Source organism: Neophocaena asiaeorientalis, unplaced genomic scaffold (assembly GCF_003031525.2).
Source record: "Neophocaena asiaeorientalis asiaeorientalis breed wild unplaced genomic scaffold, Neophocaena_asiaeorientalis_V1.1 scaffold363, whole genome shotgun sequence".
Lineage (NCBI taxonomy): Eukaryota > Metazoa > Chordata > Mammalia > Artiodactyla > Phocoenidae > Neophocaena > Neophocaena asiaeorientalis.
In genome coordinates this window covers 1,679,479-1,699,049 of record NW_020172006.1, presented here as the reverse complement: position 1 = coordinate 1,699,049, position 19,571 = coordinate 1,679,479, and the positions used below count along the sequence as shown (strand labels likewise).

General features: G+C 47.5%; 1 protein-coding gene across 1 annotated transcript in view; it reads left to right on the top strand.

Moving 5' to 3' along the window:
• TENM4 (teneurin transmembrane protein 4) overlaps positions 1-19,571 on the top strand; it is a 383,303-nt gene that overhangs the window by 232,289 nt on the left and 131,443 nt on the right. Inside the window, exons 9-11 of the mRNA XM_024749719.1 lie at positions 6,161-6,262; positions 8,224-8,418; positions 14,497-14,697. Coding sequence (XP_024605487.1) covers positions 6,161-6,262; positions 8,224-8,418; positions 14,497-14,697 — 498 coding nt within the window. The remainder of the gene's footprint in view (positions 1-6,160; positions 6,263-8,223; positions 8,419-14,496; positions 14,698-19,571) is intronic.

Below are 19,571 nucleotides of genomic sequence, written 5' to 3'. Positions count from 1 at the left end.
CTTCTCAATACAACAAACATTACTGAGGACTTGCCTCTTTGGAGAACCAGACATAATGCATGTCTTCAAGGAGCTCACAGTCTCATTGGTGAAATTCGGTTTGCCCCCAGAGAAATAATTGACAAAGAACCAAGACTGAATATAATCAAGGGAACAATCTTTTTCTTAGATCCCTCCTTGGAGCTGCTCTTAATGGTGGTTGGTAGACTTCTGGGGTAGGACTGAAAAGAGATCTCCCAGTTCAAATGCCAGTGCAGAACTGGCTTCAAGCCCAGGCTGTCAGAGGCTTTGTCAGATTTTTGTCATTGCATTGACCTAGACTGTTGCAGACTGAAGGCCTTTGAATCCCATCATCTGCAAAGAAAGCTGGGGCACCTACAGACTGACGCCTCATAGGCGGCAGAACAGCCTTCCAGCACCTGCACCTGCCCAGTGCCAAACTGGAGTGCACGGGGGGAAAAGTTCGTTCAGATGTTGTCATGAGCTGGCCTGTGTTTGGGCTTCTGGGAGACAACAGGTTTAATTTGCTTTGACAGTGCTTTTTCCCCAGGAGGAAATTTACCCAAATATCCTGCCGTCATCACATTCAGCACATTGCTTGTTTGCTTTCCTGTTTTTACTGTGGAGAGTTTCTGTGTGTTTCGTGTGTGTATGTGTGTTTACCCCCCAGTAACCCATATTGCCTTGTTTGGATTCATTAGACCAAGTTAGTGTGCTGTTTTGGTTCACAAATGGAAAGCATGTGTGACCTTCCTTAAAACCAAAATACCAACTCTGCCAAGTCCTGGGCAAACCTCTTTACATACACAGCGTAGCACTATTTGCCTTCAAAATAACCCTCTGAGGTGGGTGCTGTTATTAACCCCATTTCACAGATGAAGAAACTGATGTTTAGAGATGCCTTGTCCATAGGGCTCATAGCTAGTATGGGACTTGATCCCATATTTTGGTCCAGGCCATATACCATAAACTTTGGCTTCAGATAGAACTTGGTTCACCTACCAGCTTCACCCTTACAGCTGTGTGACCTTGAGAAAGTGACTTCAGCTCTCAGTCTCCATGTGAGACTGTGAAATGGTGGCAAAATTACCTAATTCTCATAATTACAAGGAATACATTAGAATATATGATAGACCTTTCACAATTCCATTTGAGGGAATGAAAGGGTCTCTGTCAGAGTAACTGTAGAATTAACACCCAGCTTTGCTGTCTAGTTTGTCTCCCTCTCTTCTTTTGGTTGTCGACAACAAACCCAGCCCCGGCTTCAGGATCGAAGGGGATGTAATAGATGTAACCTAGAGTATAAATTTCACCAGCTGTAGACAAGACGATGTATCCAATCATCCAATGGGCTGTTCTGGAGTCCATGTTCCTTCCTTCTTGCCTGAAGCGTTAGCATCCATCCTCCTAAAGAGAAGCCGAAAGGAGGCATCAAAGAGTACATCTCTCTTGGCAATAGGTAGACCTTGGCTCTATAAACAAGTGCCTCCAAAAAGTTGCCAACATCCACTGTTACAGCTTAAGGAGAGACAAGAGAAGCAGAGGAAGGAGCTGTAGGTAGCTAGCGCAGGCTTTTATTAGCTGGGACACATCACAGGCGAGCAATACATGGAGGAGGTGCTGGGGGAGGCAGGGGGATAAGTGCTGGGTGAGCAGAAAAGAGAGACAAGGACGGCTAGTGGGCTCTGACCTCACTCACAACTGGTCCCTTCTGTCTTTGGTGCTGGAATTCAACCTCAGGCTCCATCACTGCAAAGGTTTGCCTGCTCAGAGCAGGGCACGAAGCAGGTGTGCCCACACCACAGTGAGCTAATAAAGGAGAAAAGCCTCCTCTCCCCTTCTCGTATAACTGCCCCTGTGAAACTGGAGTCCAGTAGGCAATTACACTGCCCAGTAGTCCTCCTTCAGGCAGAATTTCCCTCTGTGGTCTCTCCTTGTTTCCTGCAAAAACGAGGCTCCGGGATTTCAAATAAGAAAAGCGGAAGGTGGCAAATGAAGGCAGGCTTTCCCAGACATCAGCCCTAGACTCGGGAGGACATACTTCCCAACTGTGATCATCGTTCACCTTGACATGGCGACGCTAATGATTTGTCTCTGGAGAAGCGTGGTGAGCAGACAAAATGAGGCACTGCTGTGGCCTCACCAAAGGCCTCTGTAGTTTCCCGTCTCCTGTGTTCTCTCCAGGAAGGACCGTTGTTGTCTTTTCTTCCTTCTGCAGATGCCCCTTTGTATTTCGAGCAATATTTTGGTCAACATCCAGAGAACACGCCCACTCAGAACACATGTCCAGAGAATGAGCTCAGGAAACATTTAAATTCTGCATTCCAATATGGATGGAAGGAAAAACAAGTTCCTGAAAATCAGATTTCCTAGCAGAACACACTGTTGTGATAGAAAAGCAAAAGCTGGGGGAAAGGCCCCTGTTTTCTACCATACCATACACCCAATTATGAAAATCAGTTATTTACAGGCAGCTGAATTTTTCATTCAGATCTGAGCAGATCTAAGGTACACCTTGTACTACATGAAGGCAGCTGCAGTGTGAACATGAGCAAAGCAGGAAGGAACTATAGGGGGAAGAAACTCACCAGACACTAATTGAAAACATAACATGTTTATGCGATAAAGTTCACACTTCTCCCAAGCTAGTGAGTGTCACTTCTGTACTAGCATTTAGCATAGAGATATCTGGTCAATGGAAACTCATTCTTTGTAGGATTCCAAGTGGACCCCAAGTAGTTGAAATCCTTCCAAGTGGAAGAAAAACTATATACAAAAACATTTCATCAAAAAGAAATATTCTCCAAATGTCTCTACTTCCATGTTGGTGTCGTAAAATTATTCCACATCTCCTAAAACTTCTGCCTTCTGACACCAGCAGCCTGGGGCAAGTTTTGTAGCAAACAGACTTCTATTCTGTCAGATTCAGCAACCAACATGATACTCAGTCACAGAAAATATACTTGACTGACTTTTTCACTAGGAAGACTTTTTGAATTAACAGGTTTGTGTCTTACAGACTTCATAAATCAAAATCTAGAAAGCGTGTGACACTTAACCTGCAACTGATCCTATTAAAAACACAGCTGGAAAAGAAAAAAGAAAGAAAGATTAAAAAAAGAGAGAGAAAGGAAAAAAAAAAAGAAAAAAAACACAGCTGGAAATTATGGTACTTGTATGAGGAGACATATTTTATACCACTGGGTTTGAGAAGGCCTAGACCATAGAATTTTAGATCTGGGAGGGATCTCTGAGAACATCTAGCCAAATTCTTTCAGGGACAGCATCAAATGTTTACTGAGACCCTTCTTTGGACAGCAGGGCAAATGTGTAAGTGAATATACTCAGTTTCTGTCCTCAAGGATGTCCTGTCCTCGCAGTCAACAGTGTTGCCTATCTGGTGCTTTAATAGGGGTGATGGAAAAAGTCCCAGGAATATCTTAGCCTGTTTAAGAAATGAGGAAGTCTTGTCAGAGGAGGTGACATTTGAGGAAACAGGTGCAGGAAGATCGAGTGCTGTGGCCAAGGTCCCAGAGCCCTTCAGTAGCAGAACAGGAGCTAGAAGCAGGCCTTCTGCCTCTCTGTCCTGTACTCCTCCTGCAAGCCTGCAGGTAGAACCCACCCTCCATTTGTACCATTAGCCAGTAGCCTAAAGAGAAAATAATCTTGCCTTAAACTTTACTCAAAATTCTTATTTTTAAAAGAATATTCAGAAGGTAACGTCCGAAGTTATTCTCTATAAAAACAGTGTTTCGGAAGCCACTCCTAACATAGAGGCTTTAGGGACTTAAAGGCATATGGATTCTCCCAGGCAAAACCAATGGAGAGCAGAGATGCTCAGGGCCCTGGCTCATGAGCCTAGCTCTGCCAGGTCCCAGACAGCGTCAGACTCCCTGAAATGAGAACACAGGCTAGACTAGGCCCTCTTGTTCTTAACTCTGTGTTACTGTCGTATGCTGCTCAGGATAGCAGAGGGACAGCGCGCGAGGGGAATTTTCCACCCGCTCACAAAAGGAAGCATACATCTGAGCCCTTTTCCCAAATGTTTTCAGTCTTTTCCAAGTTGATAACGGCAGACAGCTGGGAAGAGACCTTTTTGGGAAATGCACCATGCTGTGAGCACCTCAAAATCCCCCCACCTTTCCCCCGTCTATCCATACTCAAGCCATTTTTCAAGCTCACCTCCTCCAAGAAGCCTTCCCCCTGCTAGTTTTACCCCATATCAGCTGCCATTGCATTGCCCTAATCCAGTGATTTCCTGGATTTAAGGCTTGATGCCCTGTCTGGACACCTTTTCTGCAAGATGCTTATAGAATTTTAGAACAGGAAGCAGTCCTGGGAATCATCTCTGCTATCACCTTCATTTCACATATGAGGAAGGTGAGACCCAGAGAGGGGAAGGAAGTTACTTTAGGTCACCCAGCATGATTCTAGAAGGATGGGCCCCAGAACCAGGTCTCCTTACCTCTAGGCAGAGCTTCCACGCCCCGTGCTGCTGCCTGGGTGACAGCTGTTACCCCGGCCTCCCAGTTAAGCCACAACTTTCCTGTAGATACGACTCATGTCTCATATGGTGACATCTCATTTAACAGAGGTCTTAGTCTTGGCTTCATGACTTACACTTGGGAGCTAAGACAACAGGTTGAATCTTTAGCTCTGCCCCACCGCACTTACCTTTTCTCTGCTTTAACTTGACTCTGCTGACTCTCTCGGAGACCTTGGGTGAGTCACTGCCCTCCCTATGGGTCACAGTTTCCTTCTCTATTAAATGAGACTATTAGACTAGGTGGTCTCTTCAATCCCTTCAAGCTCTGAAAGTCCTAGAATTCGCTACCTTCCAACTGGTCCTTTGCTGTCTTCAGGACTGGCCTCACTGGCCCACACATCTGCCTTGTTCATCCCTGGCTTTTGCTGAAGAGTTAGTTCCTTTAAGGCCCAGATAGCATAGCATCATTGAAGAAGACCAGGGGTTGGAGTCCAGAGGCCTGGGTTCAGATGTGGCGTCCATGACTTAGTATCTCCAGGGCCTTCGGCAAGTCACTTCATCTCTCTATCAGCCTCCTCATCTTGTCATTTCTTTGTTGTTTGTAAAATAGGAATATTGATACATGCTTGAAGATTTCGTGACAGTGAACCGAAATAACCTTTGTGGAAATACGTGGCACAAAGAAGGCATTCACGATGTAGTGGCTTCTTCCTTTATTCCATGTCCAGCATTATTGAGAAACGAGCTGTTCCAAATAAAGACTTCCTAGATAACAGGTTTACTAACTGGAGCTACAAAACATTGATTAATTTTTTACTAAAGTCTTTCTGAAATGAATCCTATATTTCCTTGGCATGTCACGTAGACGATACCGAATGTACAATGTTAGGAAGAATTAGAGAAAGTAGCATCGCTGCAGAAGGTGGGCACTGATCGGCGACGCTGGGGATGCAGGTACGGCAAAGGGAATGTGAAGGAAAACTCTGACGCATTTTGAATGAGCTTGGATTTTTTCATTTCGGCAAATGGGGGGCCATTGAAGGGTTTTAAGTCAGAGAATGACAGGATCAGAGTGTTTCAGAGAGATGGCTCAGGCTGCTGGGTGGTGAATGAATCAGGGGGAGAGGGGGAGAGGACTCTGAGAGGCAAGCCATGAGGCCGTCGTGTGAGCCCCGGTGAGAGATGCTGGGGTCTGGACTGATAGATGGAGAATCAGAAGTGGGAAGAGACAGATTTGCAAATCCCCAGTAGCTTTATGAAGAAACAAATTCATGGAGCATCAGCCCATTATGAGAAAAATGTAAAACATAGAAGAGTGTCAAGAAGACCCCAAGAATCACCCCATAACCCAGCCTCCAAAGATAACCACTAATGGGTTAAACTATTTTCTCCCAATGTTTGTAGCTGAAATTTCTACTGCATTTGTGGATACAAAGTTGATTTATAAAAAAATTGGTTTAGGCACACATTTTCCCAAACAGGTCTCTTAACGTCGGTTGAGATGTACCTCGGTAAGAGTAAATATATCATTTTTAACTTTATTGATTCCTTTCACTGACTGGGCCAGAAGCACTCAAATGTGTGGGTCCTAGTTAACCTGAGGCTGGATTCCCAGGCCCTCTGTTTGGGTAAAGAAGCTTCCGTGTGCAACTCTGTTTCTCTTTTCTCCCACAGAATCCGTGGATAACTGCCCCAGCAACTGCTACGGCAATGGCGACTGCATCTCTGGGACCTGCCATTGCTTCCTGGGCTTCCTGGGCCCTGACTGCGGTCGAGGTGAGAACCCCGCTTGTGGGCTTACAAGGTCCACCCTGCGGCCCCGTGGGCAGTTCAGGTCCCACTTCTCTGAGCAAGCGCAGAAATCCAGGCCAGCTCCTGCCTCCTGTGAGAAGGGCTCCCAAGAGCCAGTCCTCTGAAGCCCTGAGAGGGAGGTCCGCAGGCAGAGCCCTGGCTGACCCAGCCGTGTTATCCATGGGTGCATGACTGGGGAGGTAAGGGCAGCCACAGGAAACCCCATGTCCGTTGTGAGAACAGGAGGAGTGGCCATGGGGGTTCTTTTAAAAAGTAGATTTCCCCTTGGGAGACCGATCAGCCTTTTGCCAAGCATCTTGGACGTTTGTCTTTAGCGAGTGTGGTTTGTCTCTGACCTCGTGGAAGGGCCTGAGTTGCTGCTCCAGTTCCTACCATCTAACAGTGGAGGCAGAGTCTTGGCTGAGGCCACCAAGGGGAGGGACTGGGAGGTGAGGCTGCCCTTCTCCACACAGGACACTAATGGGGCCTCCTGTTCGGGCACGTACGATGCTAATGGTCACCACTACAGGGAGAGTTTAAAGGCTGCCCATGATCTGCCTGTGCCTTTGGCCTTCATTTCTGTCCTGGAAGAATTAACAAGGAAAATGCCAAAGCAGATCTGAACTCCTGAGAATTGGGCACTCCTCTTGAGGAAACTAAAATTGCCCTTTCCTCTGGTTTCTCCACCTCTTCCCTCATGCAACAGGCATTTGCTTAGTGCCCTTTAGGGCTTGGTTCTGTGCTGGACACTGAGGTTACAACACGGAGCAAGACCCAAGCCCAGGACCTCTCAGTCTGGGAGACAGATAGGGAAATAGACGATGACAAAGCAGTCAGTGATAGGTGAAGCACGCCTAGAGCGAGGTTAGATGCGGGGAACATCTATCAGCATGAAAGGGTCTTTGCTTGGATGGAATGAGGACCAGTAAAGGCTCCCCAGATGGGGTGACACTGGAACTAAGACGAGATGCTTGAATCGTTCATTGGTGGAAGGCAGAGATGGTTTTCCAGGTCGAGGAAATGGCGCCCTCCAAATACCGTGCCGTGGTGCTGCTATGGGGATTCTGCTTGTTCTTCCTGACGTGAAACAGACCCAGTGTGAGACAGCAGAGCCAGCGGCCTTGAGGAAGCACAGCAATTACCTGCTGAGTGTTTTAAAAAGGAAAAAAGCCAGGTGGGAGCAGGGGGAAGGTGGTGCAGAGAGAAGAGTCATGCCTTCTAACAAGAATTAGTGTCTCATCCCATATGCACTTAAAGTTAAGAGTCATGTATAGAGCAGCCTTATTGTATCTCAGTAAGGCTGGTAGGTACTTACAGCACGATGCAATGTAATTTATTTCTATATAGTGTTCTTCGTACAGACGATCACAAAACCCTTTACGCTAAGTGGCAAAATGGAAAGACAATACTTTAAAGAGCCAGGTTGGGCTCAGCTATTATTCTCTTATGGGGGCAACGGCGTGTGGGGCTTGAGTGGAGACCTGAAAGGCAAGGAAAGCTGAGATTGGCTGGGTTAAAGATGATAGTAAGTGGCCCTGCACGTGAGGAACGGGGAAGCAAAATGCAGTGCTACTAGGAGGAGGGTGCTGGAGGAGTGATGCGGGGAGGGCAGGAGGCCCAGCTGTCTTTTCCAGTGAGCCCAAGGACCAGACTGAAGCCTCCTATCTAAGGATGCTGGTGACCACCATGCAGCACCAGTAACATGAGGGGGACGGGGGAAAAGCAGCGTTCGTTGGGCACCAACTGCGCCAGGCCCTGCATTGTACACCTTCACCTACGGTTCCTGATGTGTTTTAACTGGAATGAAATAAAGCAAGAGAAGCAAACAGATGGACACACGTGGGAATTGTGGCAAAGCAGCTGAAGCCCAGGAGAGAAGGGGACAGAGGCCAGATGGGGTGCGTGGGGCGTGGACTCATGCCAGGCTTCCCATGCTGTCTCTGCAGCCTCCTGCCCCGTGCTCTGCAGTGGGAACGGCCAGTACATGAAGGGCAGGTGCCTGTGCCACAGCGGCTGGAAGGGCGCCGAGTGTGACGTGCCCACCAGCCAGTGCATCGACGTGGCCTGCAGTAACCACGGCACCTGCATCGTGGGCACCTGCATCTGCGACCCTGGCTACAAGGGCGAGAGCTGTGAGGAAGGTAAGCCCTGCGGGCAAGCAGCTCGGCACCTCGTTGTGAGACAGAGGCCGGCAGGCAGGGCCGCGAGGGCACCCAGGGAGCAGCGGCCCTGTGACCCCCCACCCCCAAGCCAGGACGCCTTCGGCAACAGTCACTAACCTAAAGGGAGAAGACAGACGAACGAGGGTCCTGCTCAGCGAGGGGAAGAGAAGTGTGTGTATTGAGCACTTCCTGCATGCAAGCCTCTGTGCTAAAAGCCTGGTGTCATTTAGCTTCAAACCCCAGCAGGGAAGGGTAACCATCTCCATTTTATAGTCAAATGACTTGCCCAAGGTCCCATGGCTGGTAGATGGCAGAGCCGGGTTGGAGCCCAGGCTTTCTGGCTCCGTAGCCTGAGCTCTCTCTCCTCCCCTTTAAGTTCCTCTGCTCTCCATTTCTGAAGTGTGAGTCTGTTGTAGACCTCCATACACTGCCTTCCACAGTCTCACTCCTGTGTTGTGTGTGTTTGTGTGTGTGTGTGTGTGTGTTCATGTTTGTGGCTCTTAGGTGCTCATAAATGTGTCTCCCTCCTTCATAAAGTAAACATGCCTGTGCAGATGGAGGCTAGGAAGTGAACTGCTGACTTAAGGGTGACATCAGTTCTTCCCGAGAAAACCTAACCAGGTGAGATAAGTAAATACTTCTATCCCACAAAGAACCTGCGACCCAGGGAAGGGCAGCGCTAACTGATGGCAGGGCTGGAATTCAGTCCAGATCTTTTCACCTCAGACATGGGACTCTTTCCTCCTGACCACATGGGATTTCCCGATGAAAGGAGGGGTCTTCTCACAAGCAATAGAGAGTAGCCATCGGGAGTGCACACTCTGGAATCAGATGTAGGTTTGAGTCCTCGTTCTGCCACTTACTAGCCTCAGTTCCCTCATGTGTAGAATGGGAGTTCCTTCCTCAGAGGGTCGTTGTGAGGACTAGAGTAAATGACCCATGTGAGGCACGTAGCTCAGTGTCTGACACATAGGAAATGCTCCAAAAAAGTTAGCTCTTAGAGCATTAGTGTCATTCTGGGGACTGTTGAAGCACATTTCTTGTTTCACCCCACTCACTGTATCCAGGGTCTTTTGAAATGGATGGACTTTGAAACTGATGGACGATGTTAGTAGTCATTACCTCCCACTGTCCACCGTCTAGGGCCCTGGCACCTTCTCCAGCGGGTGGAAGAGGCTCCAAGGAGAGCTAGTCTTCTAACTCACTGGGGATTTAATGAGTATCCCCTCCTCAAGGCATCATTTCCCCTAAAAAATGAGAGAATATAATGGGCCCATTTTAAAAGAGTGGGGAATGGGAAGGGATTAGTGTCTGGAAAGCATCCATCACCTCTCAGAGAAAGGGCTGTCTCTAAACTCCGAGTGTGGCCGGAGGTCCTGATTGAGACCTATTAGCTTTGATGCGGATTACTTCGGGCTGTCTGAGCTCAGCAAGGAGCCCGGCCCCTGAACAAAGGAACTTGGCTTTCTCATCCTGACAATGGTGACCTTCCTCTGCTTTCCCTTTTCATTTAGTCACTTGAGGTGAAGACTCTCTGAAGGAAAGAAAAACAAAGAGGAGGTTCCTCCTGAAGCAGTGAGGCTGTCCCACTCCCCAGCCCCACCATGCCATGTGGGCCAAGGAGGGGAAGCTGTCCTCCTGATCAGCCGGTGCCCCGGAGTGCAAGGTCATTTACAGAGAGAAAGAGAGAACCTGTTTAGCAATTTGATTTACATTATTATTTGAAAAGAAATGTTTTCACTCCTGCTTTCTTTCCCGAGAAGGGCCATCTGGTAATGATTCCTCTTATTATTTCTGTTTCTCTGGTGAAGCATCCTTGCACAGTCCTTGTGTTTATAGTGGGAGTTTCTTGGGCCTTCATCCTGTCTCCTCTCCTCCCTTCCATTCCCTCTCAGTTCTGTTCTAACAGGTTTCACTGTGTTTATAAAACACCAGCTAACAAGCTTACATTTTTCTCTCTCTCCCTCTTCCTTCTTCTGAAGTTTATTGCCCCCTGTTGTTTTTTTTTAACATTTTTATTGGAGTATAATTGCTTTGTAAAAATGGGCAGAAGACCTAAATAGACACTTCTCCAAAGAAGATATACAGATTGCCAACAAACACATGAAAGAATGCTCAACATCATTAATCATTAGAGAAATGCAAATCAAAACTGCCCCCTGTTTTTTAAAGCCTGAGGCACGCCTCCGGCAGGACGCTTAGAGGGAGCTGGGGGAGGGGCAGAGGGGCCCACCTAAGCCTTTTGCAGTGAAAAGTGAGCCGCTGTGTTGTGGGTCCTGAAGCGAGTCCGATAGCTTGTGTGGTCACTGAAGCATGGAACATTTGGGGAAAAGAGATGTGTTTGCAGCCTTGCCACGCAGGCCCCATCATTTCATTAATGGGCCAAGCGTCTGCCAGAAATTTTGGCTTGAACGGCAGGGTCTGCACAGGAAAAAAAAAAAAAAAAGTAACTGCTTGGCACCTCTTCTGAGAAGAAACTAAGTTAGACAGTCTTCTACCCAAAGTTGAGCCCACCTCCCTGCCAGCTTCCCCTGTATTCCTTCAGCTCCCCGACCCCCGGCCCGCCGATCTTCCCACGTTATACACAGCTCCCTGCAAAATAAATATTGTTAGGGAAACTAACCCAGTGTGAGGGAAAGAGACCATTTTAATCGCACCCTAGGGTTCCAGTCTCCCCAGAGGCCCCAGAAGGGGAAGGCAGATGCACAGTCTGTGTGGGACCTCTTGGGCAGAGGGTCACTGTGGCACAGGTAATGGCCCTAGGTTTGGGAACAGCGGGGACAGCATTCTGGCAGGAATCTCAGCCAGTTCAGCCAAGGTTTGCTAGACCACCCCAAGGTGCAGTCCTCTTTAAAACTCCCTTTGCACCCCACACTTGCTTTGTCAAGTTGACCTTCCGAAGTGACGGTTAATTGATGATGAAGTGCCTGGAGGTAGCCTCTCAGTTCTTTCTGCTCTTTCTTCCCTGCCTGGACCAGCTTCTGAGAGCATCGGATTCACTTTGCTCGTTCCTGGGTCCCTGTCAGACTTACTGTGTCTGAGGAACAAGTACTGTGATGCCGAGGGCCTCTTGCTAAACTTGCCACCCTCCAGCTTGCTCCGCTAACAGTGCCGATTTTTTTTTTTTTTTTTGCGGTACGCGGGCCTCTCACTGTTGTGGCCTCTCCCGTTGCGGAGCACAGGCTCCGGACGCGCAGGCTCAGCGGCCATGGCTCACGGGCCCAGCCGCTGTGCGGCATGTGGGATCTTCCCAGACCGGGGCACGAACCCGTGTCCCCTGCATGGGCAGACAGACTCTCAACCACTGCACCACCAGGGAAGCCCCACAGTAGAGATTTATAGATTCAACCTCGAGGGCGACTGAAAGATAGCTTCAACACCAAGCTGGGGTCCAGGCACTCACTGAACGGGAAATACCTTTATAGGCCTCGGGATAGGAACTGCTGAGTCGTTTCCTGTCAAATTGGAAAACTCTCTGGATCTAGGGAATTATCATAGTAGGCTAATGGGCCAGAATAATCCTTCTGAGGTCCTGAGATCTGAGGCAGGTCATGAAAATTTATCACTATTATTATTTTTATCATGTTTAATTACCAGGAACTCCAACAGGTCATGTTTAAACCATTATTAAGTGGTGTCCAGAGACTGCAAGAAAAGAAATTCTTTGCCTTCATTTGGCTTTCTTAATTTTCCACTTTGCCCTGTTTCTTTCGCTGTGCTGTTTTCTTTTGATTTCTGTTTTTAACCGTTCTCTGTGCCATGTCTGTATACACGTACGCATGTATTTTGGAACCAGTAAGGTTGTAGAAGAGATAGCAAGAGATCTATACCAGAGAAGAGTGCTTCAAATTTAAAGTCCTCCACTTACCACTGTGTGATCTTGGGCAAGTTATTTAACCTCTGTGCTTCAGTTTCCTCATCTGTAAAATGAGGATAGTAATGGTAATCTACCTCAAGGGGTTGTTGTTAGGGTTAAATGAGATAATGCATACAAAAGGTTTAATAGCAAGATATGGCATAGAAGAGGAACTAAAGTAACACTAATATCATTGTTACTGTTGTTTTTGTTATTATGTTTTTATCAAATGGTTGCTCCTGGCCTTTGGTCTTCCTATTTATCATTGAAGTAATTACGTTGAGCTCCTTTAAAAACCCACATAGTGAAAGGGCTTTCTTAATGAGGTGATCCTCAAAATGAACAGCCTGTTCCCAGAATGATGCTCTTTGTAAAGTCTCTGCCCATTTGTGTCTGTGATTCTAATATACCCAGGCTGAGTTTCCCACTCTTTTGTGCAAAAGTCAAATATACTGGGCTATAAAATTTAATTGATAAATAAAGTAAAATCACGTCTGAATTATAAATGAGCTCTGACCACAGTCTGCCCAAGTCATGCTACTGAATGTCCTGATAAAATGGACAGATAACTTCTTTGCAACAATTTACAGCTTATACTGTCCTTTCAAATCATCAGTGTTGTTTGGTCCTCATAGCCACCTGAGAGGTAGGTAATTTGACCAGACCGGCTTTATAGATGGAAGCTCAGAGCAGGTACGGGACTTGACCGTGGTCATGGAACCATTACAGCTTGTCCTGTGACCCTTGAACTTAGGACCTCAGAGAGTCAAATGCTAAATTCTTTCCTCAGCAGCATACGGCTTCCTCCTGAGCCCCTACAAGGAGGAACCTGACTACATTCATAGCAGCTCCATCAACACTTTTAACAACAGCTGCATGTTGGGCCCCATCGGGACTCCATTCTCCCCTTCCACTTGCAAGACGGATAGAATCCCCTCCCTCCCTACAATGACCTAGCAACTCTTTGGTTGAGTAGAGAACACGGACAAAGCCCTTTGCTGATTCTGTCTCCTCTCTGCTGCCTTTCGCACTTTGCGTGCACTGGAGCCACATTGCTAAGTTAGCCCTCAATGCCCTTCTTCTTCTTCTTCTTTCTGTGAAGTGCTTTGCGGAAGATTAGAGGTCTCTGGGAACTTTGTGTAACCCCGTAACTAAAGCTTTGACTTAGGAAAATCAGCCCCAGGAACAGGAATATCACTGGATTCACAATCAGAGAGACCTGTCTTCAGAGTCCTCTCTGGCAGGGTTTAGCTCTGTGATCCCATATAAAGTATTTACCTCTCTGAGCCTCAGTTTTCTCCTCTGTACCTCACTGGGTTATTGAGAAAACAACCTGGTGAAGTATATAAGATACTTCCTACTGTGTAAGCGGAGAGCAGGTAACCCACAATATTATTCTCCTCCCTCTTTCTGGGAGGTCTCTTGAGACCACCTTGACCTTGGGCCCTAAGAGCCCTGCTCGGGGGTTTGCTTGGCTGTGAGCTACAGCTTTGTAGTTCACCCCCAGCTTGAGGAGAAGCTGAACACAGCCATCATATATAGTTTTGAATAGTCATTGAAATGTTTGCCTGGAAACATTTCCAGACAAATGTGTGTCTGGAAAATGAGGTGTGAAAGTTTGTATCATTCTCCAGAGTTTTGTGAAGATGGTAAAACCTAAGGGAATTTGAATGCAAAATAAGTTCTCATTTAAATTAAGGAATCTCTTTATTTTAATCCCACATTCGCAGAAATAAAACTGCACTTATGCAGTGGTAAATACTAATAGTTTGTTCTCCAGTGATGTTTCGAGCACCTCCCACGTGCTAGGGGGTTGGAGATACAGACACGAACGAAATAGTCTTGTCCTCCATTGTTGCAGTTGTTACAGACATCTAGGATAGGCACTGGCTGCTGTATACATACGTCTTACTATGTGCACCCCTCAAGTCAAGAGGTACAAATATGTATGCATGTTTTACAGGTGAGGTTGCTGAGACTTGAGAGGTTAAACATTCAACCACCGGGTAGGGGCGGGAAACCAGGTCTACCGTTGCTAGAGTTATTCTCTTCACCTTACCAAGTGACCTCTCCATGGAAATCTGGGTCCTTCTCCCTGAGCATGTGAAGCTCCTCCACTACAAAGCATAGCAGTTTGCTTAAAGAAGCCTCACCCTTGCTAGTCCGATACTTACCTCTGTTATCTCTCCTCTGTGTTGCAGTGGACTGCATGGACCCCACGTGTTCGGGCCGGGGGGTCTGCGTGAGAGCCGAGTGCCACTGCTCTGTGGGCTGGGGAGGCACCAACTGTGAGACGCCCAGGGCCACGTGCTTGGACCAGTGTTCGGGCCACGGCACCTTCCTCCCAGACACCGGGCTTTGCAGCTGTGACCCAAACTGGACTGGACACGACTGTTCTGTCGGTAAATGTGGGGAGAATAAGGGCACAGCTTAGATGGAGGGAGGAGGTTTCCACTGTGACGTGTACACCGTTCATTCCTGTTCAGGGCCCTGACCCTGACCTTGGTCATGTAGCAGGGGGTTACCCATGTCTCTGAATGCTTTTCTTCTTCCCCTGAACTCCAGCCTTCAACACCTCTACTCTTAGAGGGGCAGAGGATTCACAAATCCTATATTCACATCATTTCTTTCATAGTGGTGGCCTTGAGAGTCAAAACATCGCCCCTTAACCATATTAATGATGATAGATGTGATTCATTGAATTCTCGTCTCTCACATTACAATGGCCATCCTAGAGGCGAGGCCATGGGGGACATTGTGCCTCCTTGAGCTCTGCAGGGATGGGCCTTTGGTTTTACCCATCCCCCAGAATGAAGTCCAAACTCAGTATGGTATTTAGGGTGCTTTGTGATGTGGCCCTCACCCACCTTTCTGGCCAGATCCTCTGCGAGATGGTAAGTTCCATGAGGGTAGCAAACGTGTCTTATCCCACATTCCCAGGACTCAGCATAGGCCTGCCCGCAGCAGCTGCCGGATGAACTTTGACGAATGAATGAATGAATGATAAACACATGATTGAATGTGTTCTTAATTTTGGTGTTTGGTTCACCACAGAATTTACACATGTAAACTTCACAGAATGATTATATCGGCACCCTCTGTTTATAAGCGCTTTATGATTTAGAGGCCCTTTCATGGTGAGGATTAGATGAGAACATAGTTGAATCACCTAGCACAGTACTGGTAGGTAGTAAGCGTGGTTGCTTCTAGTATCTCATCTGGACAGTATCCACTGTTTAAATCCACACAAAAACCCTGTGAGAAAGGCATCATCATCCCCATTTTGCCAATTTATATAGTATTTTACTCAGTGAATACTTACTGAACAAGGCAGAGGGGATAAAGAGGTAGGAAGTCTGTACCCTGGCGAGCTTGCATTCTGGAGAGGGGGGCAGGAGACAGAGCAACCAAACACATGAAGAGAAATCAACTAATAAAGAAGCTTAAGCCCAGAAAATTTCTAAGTAATCCTGCCCAGGGACACATGGCTAAGAAGTGGTAGCATCTCCATCAACATTTTTTTTCACTCTGAGTCACTTTCCCCACCACACCACGTTGCTGAAACAAAGTGAAGCTCAAATCAGCTCATCATCTTGTGTATTAACAGTTCTGGTAGTGATCAGGAAAGATGGTTGAGGCCTTTGGTAAAAATGAGATCCAGTGCAGCATTTGTGCCTTTGGAATACTTTGAATTACCTTTCCCCATTGAATGGAGAATTGGTGTTCAATACGCAGCCTAAATTGGACTTTATCCTTGTTTGCAAAGCTTGTGTAAAGACATGATCACGAACACAGGTGTCTTAGGAATAATTCCTTTTTTTTTTTAACATCTTTATTGGAGTATAATTGCTTTACAATGGTGTGTTAGTTTCTGCTGTATAACAAAGTGAATCAGCTATACATATACATATATCCCCATATCTCCTCCCTCTTGCGTCTCCCTCCCACCCTCCCTATCCCACCCCTCTAGGTGGTCACAAAGCACCGAGCTGATCTCCCCGTGCTATATGGCTGCTTCCCACTAGCTATCTGTTTTACATTTGGTAGTGTATATATGTCCATGCCACTCTCTCACTTCGTCCCAGCTTACCCTTCCCCCTCCCCGTGTCCTCAAGTCCATGCTCTACGTCTGCATCTTTAGGAATAAGTCTTTTTATACAGCTCTGTTTATGGCAATATAAGGAATGCTCCTCCGAAATCTACACTGGGTTGTATTGTTCATTATGTGGCCACAAAGCTAGTTTCTGATAGAACTATAACTGTCCGTGCATTGTTAATCCCTGATGAGACTCCACAGCCTCTGACGGAGGCAGGTGTAACTTTGAGTGCGATCGCTAGGCATTCTTGAGTTGGCCCTGTAAGAGGAGACAGCAGGCCCATTGCAAGGGCCTTAAATAGAATTGTGAGTGCCCATTTTCCTCAACTCTGTGCCTCTCACTTCCCAGAGCTGCTGTCAAACAGAGGGCCTCACAAGCTAACGCAGAGAGCTCCGTGTGATAAGGAGAGTCTCTGAGTCTGACAGTCTTCGGTGCAAATGCTAGCCCTGCTGCTTACTAGTTATAACTTTGGGCAAGTTGCTTCACTTCTGTAACTTGTAAAACGGAGATAACAAGCGTACCTACCTCCTGGGATTAGTATTTGGAAAATAATTATTTGGAGGATTATTTAAGATAAAGTAAAAAAAGCACGTAGCATGCTGCTCAGCGCGCGATATGGGCTCCGTTAATGTTAGCTATGTTATGAGCACGATTACAGCACGCACTGCTGAGAGCCCTTGACAGTAACGGAGGCATTTGAGAGAGGCAAGATGAAAGGTGCCCTTTCAGAAACGTGGATTATAGTTTTTAAACCTCTAACCTATAACTGACTAAATCAGTGTCGTGATTGCCACAAGACCAGGAATTTAATAGATGACTTCAAAATTCCTGTCTCCCCTTGCAATAGTGATAACAATTTGTGTTTGTTGAGTGCTTCAAAGCATACAAAGATCTCTCTCTCTCTCTCTCTCTCCCTCTCCTTTTCTCACACACACACACACACACACACACACACACACACACACACACACACACACACACACACACACCAGGAGGCAGGGTGACAGGTATGGTACCATCCCCACCCTCACCCTGAGACTCGGTGACCTACCTGAGGCACCCTGAGCCTGCCGCAGCTGGGAGTCCGAGCCCAACCTGGGGCCCCCCTGCTGCCCAGCACCCCGCGCTGCCTCCCCACGGCCATAGCTTCTCCCTGGCTCTCACTTCCCGCCGGAAGTCAGTTTGAAGGCTAGTGAAAGCGCGTTGATGGTGGTTCTCCCTCCCTGCTGTCCTGGCTGTACCTGCCTAGGCTCCATCCTGGCTCTGCACGTGCTAACTGTGTGACCTTAGCAAGGGACTTGACTTTTCTTGACTGTGGTTTCTTTGTCTGAAAAATGGAAATAATAACAGTGCCCACCTCAGAGGGTCACGTGGTGATTAAGTTGTATAATGCACGTGGGCCCGAGAACAGGGCCTGTAGCGGGGAGCACTTCCCGTCTTCCCCCTCCCTCCCTTCTGAGGGCACTTTCACCGAGTGGAAGCTGTTTGAAAGCTATGGAGTTTGGGCCCTAAAGCTAAGTGGGAGATGCCTCATTGAGCAGATGCCGCTCTAGCCAGGGAGCTGTCTTGGTACTCAGGGCTGCGGCTACAGGGTGGTGAACAGCCACTGAACTTCTCACTAGTTGAGTGGCTTCAGCAAGTTGCTTCCCCTCCTTTCCTTGTAGGTAAATTACCTGTGGGATTGTTGTAAGGATTTAGTGAGAAAATACGGAGAAAGTGGTTAGCATGGCGGCTGGCACAAGTCAGACACCCAGCAAGGGTAGCTCGGGTCACACCTTTTACGTTATTTGCTCCTGGCACGGCAGGGCTGGCACAGGCACTGCCCAGAGCCTTCTCACCAGGAGCTGCAGGCGGGAAGACACATCCTATAGGACTGACTCTAGGTGGTGGGGTTGGCAGAAATGGGCCCCTGCCGTCTGGCCCTCCTAGGAAGCAGGACCATCTCTTGCCTGAGATGAGTGTCATGCTGTTTGGCATGGAGAACAGGATTTAATGAAAGCAGCTTAAATCAACATGCCCTGCACTCAACAACCAGCCTGTAATGAAATGTGAGCTGACAAGTTTCCCAGCACTTTGGTTAGGTTTGTGGAAACAGTGAAGTCAGACTTTACACAAGTGTTTACTCAGGCCTCTGGGTTCTCAGCAGCTTGGCTTGCCGTCTCATCTCAGAAATTCCTCCTTAAATCCTGCCTCATTGATGTGGTCAATGACGAACCATATAAGATAACTGTTTAAGTAGATTCCTGTGGCCTAGAAGAGCACAGGTTATATGTCCCACTGCCACCCCGAATACACCTCTGTCCTCAGCTCTGGGCCCAGTGGAACCTCACTGCGTCAGTCTTTGGGGACGCTGGTGGTGATGGTGGTTGTGATGGTGGTGATGGTGATGATAGTGGTGATGATGATGGTAGTGATGGGGGTGGTGATGGGGGTGGTGATGATGGTGGTGGTGATTGCTACTGCAGTTGTTTTACAGATGGGAAGGTGTTAGAGAGAGGAAACGACTTGCCCGCGGTAACTAATCAGTGGCAGAATTTGAATTGAATCTAGGCCCTCTGTTTCCAAGTCCTCAGCTCTTACCTCAAGTCTTCTTTCCATCCAAAGAGGTTTCTTTGCCATTAATCTTGTCTTTTTTCCTGATAAGTCACAGGACGGAGCATTAATTAGAGAGTTGTCCATTTCTTAATGCTTACCATGTATCAGGTGCTGAACTAAGTGCTTTCAACCATTATCTTAGTTAAGGGTCATAAGAACCCTGTAAAGGAAGTATTACCACGTCTGTTTTCCACATAAGGAAACTGAAGGTCAGAACTAAGTTAAATTCCTTGCCAGCATCTCCCCATTGGAGAGTGGCACAGCACGGATGCAACCCAAGTCTGGCTTCAAGGCCTCTCCTAAGCTCTTCCGTGTGCCGAGCCATGTATTATAAATGTGCCTCTCTCTTGTCAAACTGTGAACCCCATAAAGTCAGTGTCTGTCATTCTCCCTAGTGCATGGCCTGACAGCCATTAGGTTCTAGTGATTATTGAATGAATGACTTATCCAGGGAATTATCAAAGAAGAATGAGGGGTTACAGCCAAAGGCTCTGCCCAAGAAGATCCCAGCACACTACCCGCTGGACAGTCTAATCCCTTCTCTCAGGATTCCACCCACCTCCCCCCCCGACCCCCAACCCTAA